Below are 9,248 nucleotides of genomic sequence, written 5' to 3'. Positions count from 1 at the left end.
GGATAAAAAGGCATACTAATAAGTAATAATGTGAAAGAAGAGGAAAAGGTATCTTCCAAAGAAGAAGTGAAGAACCAAGAATTTATTGTGCATGAAATGCGTGTTGTCAAATCTTAGGAGGAAAGGTAGCAAGGGTAAATAGTGGATACCAATGAATAGTAACATTATAGGGTGATTTGTTATTAACATGAATAATAACAGTGTCACCCTCTTGAACCTCAATTCCTGGCCCTGGTAAGGTTCCGTTGACTCCAGTTATTACATGCTGATTACACAAACGCTCCACACTGAAGTTCTCAACCTGCATCAACCAAAGTAGAAATTCATTAATGGTTTCCTATTTGGAGTGAAAGATCCTGGAGACCAATATTTAATTTTATAGCGACATATAATTAACAATAATATTTACAAAATGATAAAAAATCAATCTAAATAATTTAAAATTATTTTATTTAATATTTATTAATTATTGTTAGAATAATTGTATAATTTTAAATATAATAAATATATAATTATTATAAATATTATGTGTATAAAATTATAGATGTTATATTATATAAAATAATTTTAAATATTATCTCTTTAACATTATCATATTAGTATATTATGCAAACTCTAATTATTTATTAATTACTTTCAACAGAGAGGGGATTGGATTCTGATGATATCTCGCCCATAATGATCATTTTATATGTAATCTTTAATTATTCATTTTGTCATATATATAATCATTCAAGGTGTATATTAAAATCAACCAAAAAAAATAATTATTTATGTAAAATATATATTAAAATATAAAATATACATTAAAAATAAATTAAATTATATATATATTTATACATAAATAATATTTTTAAAAATCATTTATATATCTGATATATAATATAACCACTAGAAAGTCAAAAGTTCCATCTCTTTTGTTATCCAATTAAAAATGAAAGAATTTCAGATAAAGCAAAACAAAATAAAAGAAAGTAAAGCCATACAAATTAAAAACTCACGCTAACAAATGATTTCATGATACATTTAATTAAACGATATAATATAGTTAGTTAAACTTTGTGACTTTGGAGGGAAAATTCAAGGAATCTACGTAGAATGAATTGAGGGAGAGGGTGGTTGATGCATGGTGGCGGTTGAAGTTGACAGTGGTGGAGGGAGAAATAAAGTGGTTGATATATGGTAGCCGTATGAACTACGGTTGACGAGGTTAATGGCAGTGGAGAGAGAAGGTGGTTGATAGCGGCGGTTGACAAGGTTGACGGTGGTGCAAGTGGTCATCAACGTAACTAGAAAAAAAAGTTTTGATAAAGTTAAATTTTTAGTTTTTAACCTAAATTTTTACAAGAGAATTTTGGAATTTTTATCATATGCCTTCTAATATGTTTAAAATCCATGAAAAATTAAGCGTGACATGATTACATATTTTTTAAAAAAATATTTGATAATTAATAAATATTAAATAAAATAATTTTTTTAAATATATTTTTTTTCTAATATATTTTCTAAAGAGAGAAACACAAGAATGACATAATAATAAAAAGGCCCAAGAATAATAATTCATACATCCCAAGTGTGTTCCACAACAGCAGCATAAGCCAATGAAGAAGCTACTAGCATAATTGTTGCAAAAGCCCATGCAAGATAAAACGCAAAACGCGTCATAACGTCAATATATTTGATGCTTGTAGATATAGTTGAATGTAACTAATTAATATCATTGGAACAATTAATGAAGCAATTATACGTATTTATATAGAGAATCCCATAGCTTTGACATTTCCAATTTTAGCACGCTTTAGTAGGTTTGATTATTAAAAGCAGCTGAATTTTGGTCCGGATTTGGAAATTAATTATAAGAGGATGAAAATTGTTGCAAGCTAAACCTTTGACGACAAAGTTATTAATCATATTCAAAATAGCCACATGCAAGAGGAAGAAAATGAACCTTATAGCTGTTATTAATTTATTTTGACCAACATCTAAATGTTGAATTATTTATGTACTAACTATGTGACTCATAAAATGACCCTTCATTTAAAAAAAAAATTATAGTATGTTCCTCTAAAAATAACTAATTTTATTGATTGATTTTCGTATAAGAGAAGTAATTAGTGTGACATTTTATTAAAGAAAAAATTTAAGAGGTCAGTATTTTTATTGAAATTCAGCACTTAATTATAAAAAAAAGAGTAATCTTATACTACTAAATATTATCTCATATCATTAATATTGATGATAGCTAATTGATGATTATATATTATAAATTCTACTGTTCCTAGTATATCTCTTTATTAAATACCCAAATATCAAATATCACATATTCTATTTAATATATTGATTTTTTTTTATATGTTAGCTCCTAGTTCGATAGGTTAAGAGTCTATTGCTAGCTAATAGATTTTTGTATGTGATACGTTACCTGTATCTTCGATCACCCGGCATACTCGGCAAGCAAACACTTTGAGGCCGACGTTGCACCAACCGCCCGATAAGCTCGGCAGGTGCGCAGATAAGCTCGGCCTCAACCATTTGAAGAAATAATACACGTGCTCAAACAAACCAAATCACATAATAACAGAATATCGTAACCAACCTAAAAACTAGGACTGATCCACATGAAAACGGTAAAACAATCCCTATAAAGTCGAACCAATATCCTCAGCTAAAGTCAGGTTCCACTATCAGTTTTCATATTCACTTATCTCACTCTCACTTAATTATTCTCTCTCTCTTTTCTGAGATCATTACTAACTTGAGCGTCGGAGTATCTTTTGCAGGTATTCCCGCCGCGGTGTTTGATCTTGGCCGACGTAAAGCTCTTCCCCTTCATCGGAGATTCGCTCGGAAGTGCTTAAGCTCGGCCTACCCAGTGTTCGGACGAATCACTTGGCGCCCACCGTGGGGCCGGAGTACATCTAACCCCACTCTTTTCTTTGTTTAGTCTTCTACCCTATTTTGCAGGATTCCCGATCCTCGGATATGGCTGACAAGGAAAGTCCACAACTCTCACAGGATGACCTCCTGGCTCGAATCGCCGAGCTACAGGCAGAAGTACGAAGAATAGCCGAGTTGTCTACTCAGAACAATGGAGAAAGCTCCAAAAACTCGGCTCAAGGTGCTACAGACCCTTTGAACATCGCCCCGCCAAAGGAGAAGCTCACCCTCGACAACCCCTTCTCCGAGGAGATCACAAATTATCAAATGCCAAAAAACTTTACTCTCCCAACCGCACTGGAGCCATACAAAGGGTTCGACGACCCCCGAGCCCACATAAAGAAGTTCTTCCAGAATAAATTCTCATTTATAGGCTAATTAGCCGTTAATTAACCGGGTTTTACAGAGCATTTCCTACCTACCTCGACAGTGCTGCATTACTCTGGTTCTCTAAACTCCCTGAAGGATCAATTTCCTCCTTCGAAGATCTTGCCAGATCATTCATCGATTACTTTGCCGCGTCGAGAATCTATGTACACGGATCGGACTATCTCGGCACCATCAAACAAGGCCAGCACGAGAGCCTGAAAGACTACATGACCAGATTCGCTGACGCTACCATGGAGATCCAAGACTTGGACCCAGCCGTTCACCTGCACGCCCTCAAAGCCGGCCTCAGGCCTAGTAAATTCCGGGAGACCATCGCCATAACAAAGCCAAAGACGCTAGAGGAGTTCCGAGAAAGGGCGGCAGGTCAAATGGAAATCGAAGAACTCCGAGAAGCCCAAAAATCAGACAAACAACCAAGTCGGAGAGATGAAGAAAGAACTTTCAGATCGCCAGTCAACAGGGACAGTAAGAAACCTTCCAAGCCCGCTTCAAAATACAACACATACACCAGATTCAATACCAGAAGAGAAAACATTATCAGAGAAATCCTCAATGCCAAAATCATAAAGCCACCAGCCCGAGCAGGAAACTACCAGGATCAAAGGTTCGTGGATAAAACAAAGCATTGTGCTTTCCACCGAAAGTTCGGTCACACTACGGATGACTGCATCGTCGCGAAGGACCTCCTAGAAAGGCTAGCACGCCAAGGGCTCTTGGACAAGTATATCGAGACCCGGAAGGGCAAAGGAGGAAACTCGGACAGGATAGAGCATAAGCAAGCAAAGGCCGATGACAAAAAAGAGAGGACGACTCCTGATTCACCAAGGGGAGTCATTAACCACATATCAGGAGGATTCGCAGGCGGAGGAGAAACAAACTCGGCCAGGAAACGAAGCTACAGGGCAATGCTGGCAATCGAAGGAACCATACAACTAAAGAAGGACAAAGGACCAGACGTCACAATATCCTTCAACCAAACAGACTTCAAATCGGCAAGCCCTAACCTCGACGACCCCGTGGTAATTTCAATCCAAGTCGGAGAACTGTTGGTAAGAAAGACATTATTAGATCCAGGTAGTAGTGCTGATGTTTTATTTTACTCTACCTTCACAAAAATGAAATTATCTGAAAAATTAATACGACCTTCCTCTGGAGAGCTAATCGGGTTCTCCGGAGAGAGAGTCCCCATCATGGGACACATATGGCTAAAGACCAAGAAGCTCGGCAGTGCTACAATGCTAGTCTAAAGCAGATCCAAACAAAGCAAGAAGCTTGGCTCCAGGTCTAAGCAATTCACAATTCTACCGACACAGCAACGGTAGCCGACCTTGACCCGAGAGAAGACCTCGGCGAAAGACCTCGGCCAATGGACAACCTTCAACAAATAACACTAACAGCAGATGACAAACAATGCACATACATTGGAGAAGCATTAGAAGGCGAAGACCGAGCAAGACTTATACACATACTACGCCAGAATGCCGACCTATTTGCATGGACACCAGATGACATGCCCGGAATAAATCCAGAGGTCATCTGCCACAAATTAGCAATTGATAAAATAGTCCGACCAGTTGCACAGAAGAAAAGGAACCTCGGAGAGGAGAAAAAACAAGCAGCACTAGAAGAAACCAAAAAGCTCCTCAACGCAGGTTTCATCCGAGAAATTCGTTTCACCACATGGTTGTCCAACGTGGTAATGGTAAGGAAGAACTCAGGTAAATGGCGCATGTGCGTCGACTTTACAAACTTAAATAAAGCTTGTCCCAAAGATGCTTATCCGTTGCCTTGTATTGATAAATTAGTTGATAACGCCTCTGGTTTTAAAGCTTTGAGTTTTATGGATGCATACTCTGGCTATAACCAGATTCTAATGCACCCATAAGACCAAAGCAAAACGGCTTTTATAACAGAACATGGGAATTTTTGTTACAAGGTAATGCCCTTTGGTCTAAAGAATGCAGGTGCGACATATCAAAGGCTGATGGACAAAGTATTCCAGCATCAGATAGGCCGCAATATGGAGGTCTATGTAGATGACATGGTAGCCAAAACACCCATGCAGGGGTCACACTGTGACGACCTATTAGAAATCTTCAAACAACTCCGAGCATACAACATGAGACTCAATCCGGACAAATGTGCTTTCGGAGTCCAAGGAGGAAAATTCCTCGGATTCATGCTAACATCGTGAGGCATCGAAGCCAACCCAGAAAAATGCAAAGCTGTACTGAATATGGCGAGCCCGAAGACGATAAAAGAAGTCCAACAACTAGCAGGACGAATAGCCGCCTTATCTCGTTTCCTACCTGCAGTGGCAAACCGATCTTATCATTTTTTCCAAACATTCTCCAAAGGCAAAAAATTTGCATGGACAGACCAATGTGAGAACTCTTTTACCGAACTCAAACAAAGCCTAACATCACCACCAATCCTCCAAAGACCAGAGACAGGTAAACCATTGTACTTATATTTATCAGTATCTAACCATGCTATAAGCTCGGTCCTAGTAACAGAAACAGGGAAAAAGCAAAACCCAGTATACTTCATCAGTAGGGTGCTGCAACCAACAGAAACAAGGTACCCGAAGATAGAACAATTGGCACTGGCACTAATCACAACAGCAAGAAGACTGCGGCACTATTTCCAGAGCCACACAATCATAGTACGAACGGACCAACCATTAAGGCAGATACTAACCAGACCCGAGCTCACCGGCAGATTAATAAAATGGTCGGTCGAGCTCTCCGAGTTCGACATTCAGTACGAATCAAGGAAAACACTGAAGTCACAGGTGCTAGCCGACTTTATATCAGAGATGACAAATGACACATATAATACAGAAGTCAGTTGGACCATACATGTAGATGGAGCATCCAACAAAGAAGGCAGTGGGGCTGGGATACTACTCAAAGAAGGAGACAAAGTGGTGGCCGAGCAGTCACTACAGTTCCGCTTCAACGCAAGCAACAATCAAGCAGAATATGAGGCCCTACTCGCTGGACTAAAGCTCGCCCTACAACTGCAAATACCTCGAATAACAGCCTACTGCGACTCCTCGTTAGTGGTACATCAAATAAAGGGCGAATTCCAGGTAAAATATCCTTTGTTAGAGAAATATTGGCTCATAACAAAGGATCTAATTTCAAAATTTAAAGAATTTGATATTATTCATGTAAACCGAGAACAAAACACCAGGGCCGACGTGTTATCTAAACTAGCCACAACTCGGCAGGCCGAAAACACGTCGGCACTGTCCCAGCTAACGCTTGACAAACCGAGTTTTGAGCAGGATACAATTCTGAGTATTACACAGGTCCCAGATTGGCGAATACCTTTTCTCAATTACATCAACACAGGCACTATACCAAATGACGAGCCGAACTTGCCACTCTTCCGAAGAAGAGCAAGCTTCTATACAGTGCTAGGAAACACTTTGTACAGACGAGGACACTCCCGACCACTCCTGAAATGCATTAGCAACGAGGAGGCCGAGGATGTCATGGCCGAAACACATGAAGGAGTCTGCGGCAACCATATCGGTGGCCGAACTTTAGTAGCAAAGATCCTGCGAACAGGATATTATTGGCCGACGATAAAGCGAGATTGCATCTCAAAAGTCAAAGCGTGTGATAATTGTCAAAAACACGCCACACTCTCAGAGACCCCGGCCGAAGAACTCCATACCATAGAGGTAAGCTGGCCTTTCGATAGGTGGGGATTAGATATCCTCGGACCTTTCCCGAAAGCGCCAGGCCAGGTAAAGTTCCTTTTGGTTTCAATAGATTATTTCTCTAAGTGGATAGAGGCACAACCACTAGCACACATAACGGCAGAAAAAGTGCGATCTTTTTTATGGAAAAATATCATATGCAGATACGGTATCCCAAGAGAGATAATCTCGGATAATGGTAGACAATTTACAGATCATAAGCTCGCCGCCTTTCTAACGAACTTTAACATCAAACATCATTTCAGCTCAGTAGAGCACCCGCAAACTAACGGACAAGTTGAATCAGCTAACAGAATTATCTTGCAGGGATTAAAGAAAAAGCTCGGCGACGCCAAGGGAGAATGGGCCGACCTCATTCCAGAAATTCTATGGAGTTACAATACCAGCATTCAATCTGCCACAGGAGAGATTCCTTTCAAACTGGTATATGGCGCAGAAGCACTTATCCCAGTAGAGGTCAGCGTCCCAACATTAAGGACGGACCTTTATGATCAAACAAATAACCTACAAGCTTGGACAGCCGAATTAGACCTCGTAGAAGAAGAAAGAGACATTTCTGCCATAAAGCAGCGAGCCAGAAAACAATACCTAGAGCAAAGACACAACAGAAAAGTAGTTCACAGGTCTTTCAACAATGGAGACCTCGTGCTTAGGCGCACAGAGGAAGCCCGGAAACCCCCAGCACACGGCAAATTGGCGGCAAACTGGGAAGGGCCTTTCCGAGTACTCCAAAATCTCGGAAAGGGGGCTTACAAGCTCGAAACCCTTCAAGGAGATCAACTTCCAGGGACATGGAACGTCTCCTCCCTAAGGAAATATCAGTCATGATGTATTCTGTAATCTGCGAATGATGGTACTCTTTTTCCCATCCGAAGGTTTTCTCCCAAAATACATGGGTTTTACTCGGAGAGGGTTTTAATGAGGCCGGACGCAACAAATCATTGTACTCATACAACCTAATGAGCAATCAAAACGGTTCTCATTTCGACAGTTACTATACATTTGAGTTAGTAAACACTTCGAATAATCCGAGTATAATCCTCGGAACCCTAACATCACGAGCCGAGCTTATTCCTCGGAAAACCTCCACCACAAAAACAAGTCAAAGCCTTTTCTAACGAACATACTAATCCGAGCTTCATACTCGGAATTCAACATGCGCATGCCGAGCATAATGCTCGGACAAGTACATACTGACATTTCCCACAATTCTAACAAATGCACATTTAAACGCTAATCCGAGCTTCATACTCGGAGAACCACGCGCACATTCCGATAATAATACTCGGAGAAGCACATGTAAATACAAACAAACACAAGCAATCACCAAGTTATTTGAACGAAATCTTAAAGGCTCATTCAAACACAAGCCCTATATTAGAACTTCAGTTCTCCTTATTGACAATTCGATTAGACAAAGGATGGCTCCCGCCACCTTCAATACGCACACAATCGTTTTTTCAATAACAACGTACCATTATAACTTATCGAAATACAAAAATTCATTTCAACGACATAAGTCATAATCAAGCCGAGCTACACACTCGGAACACAAAATGCCGCTGCCAAGATTAATACTCGGAGTTGTTTAACAAAAACAAAACAGTCACAAGTTTAAAAACCACTACACCTTGTACAAAACAAAAAGAGCAAACTAATAAAAGCCTATTCTGCCTTATCACCTATGCTAGATCCTTCACTTTCACTCCCAGCAACAGCCTCATCCTCCACAAGCTGTCCACCCACGACCACCTTGGTCGCATCAAGCTTCTCCACATCCGAATCAGGAAACAGAACCCGCAATTGGGAGACAGCACGATCAAATCCTTGTGCAAAAGCTTCATATACTTCATTCTGCAACTCCTTAACCCTTGACCCCAAGGAGACATTTTCGGCCTTCATAGTCTTCACCTCCTCCGCAGATGAAAGCCGAAGGCGTTTTTCCTCAGCCAGATCAGAAGACAGCTCTGTGATAGTCTTCTCTTTCTCCTCCAAAGACATGGAGAGCTTGGTGACATCTAAAGCAGACTTATTCTCCTTCTCAAGAGCAAGCTCTTCAGCTCGACCAACAGCCACGATTCGTGCACCAATCACCTAAGACAAAAAGGAGAAAAACATATTACAACAGCATCACAATGTTCACACACCCAAATAGAAGTCAAAACACTTACCTGCAGGAAACGGCTAA

At 40.0% G+C, this 9,248-nt stretch overlaps 2 protein-coding genes across 2 annotated transcripts in view; one reads left to right on the top strand and one right to left on the bottom strand.

Annotated features, from left to right (window-relative positions):
- The window catches only part of LOC107475215 (laccase-7-like), a 7,474-nt gene extending 5,792 nt beyond the window's left edge, over positions 1 to 1,682 (bottom strand). The window contains exons 1-2 of the mRNA XM_016094845.3: positions 1,567 to 1,682; positions 150 to 301 (exon numbers count right to left, since the gene is read on the bottom strand). Of these exons, the coding sequence (XP_015950331.1) occupies positions 150 to 301; positions 1,567 to 1,665 (251 nt within the window). The 5' untranslated portion in view covers positions 1,666 to 1,682. The remainder of the gene's footprint in view (positions 1 to 149; positions 302 to 1,566) is intronic.
- Positions 1,683 to 2,982: 1,300 nt separating this feature from the next.
- LOC107475286 (uncharacterized) lies at positions 2,983 to 4,574 on the top strand. Its single transcript, XM_016094914.1, has 2 exons — positions 2,983 to 3,251; positions 3,344 to 4,574. The coding sequence occupies exons 1-2, from the start codon at positions 2,983 to 2,985 to the stop codon at positions 4,572 to 4,574; spliced, it is 1,500 nt and encodes a 499-aa protein (XP_015950400.1).
- The last annotated feature ends 4,674 nt before the right edge of the window (positions 4,575 to 9,248 follow it).

Source organism: Arachis duranensis, chromosome 2, assembly GCF_000817695.3.
Source record: "Arachis duranensis cultivar V14167 chromosome 2, aradu.V14167.gnm2.J7QH, whole genome shotgun sequence".
In the NCBI taxonomy this organism is placed as follows: Eukaryota; Viridiplantae; Streptophyta; class Magnoliopsida; order Fabales; family Fabaceae; genus Arachis; species Arachis duranensis.
Note: the sequence above shows the minus strand (reverse complement) of the source record. Positions and strands in the feature narration are given on the sequence as shown.

Coding starts and splice junctions, on each gene's coding strand:
- LOC107475286 (XM_016094914.1), top strand. CDS start 2,983: ATGGCTGACAAGGAAAGTCCACAACTCTCACAGGATGACCTCCTGGCT. Junction 3,252..3,343: donor GCACTGGAGCCATACAAAGG/GTTCGACGACCC, acceptor CGGGTTTTACAG/AGCATTTCCTACCTACCTCG.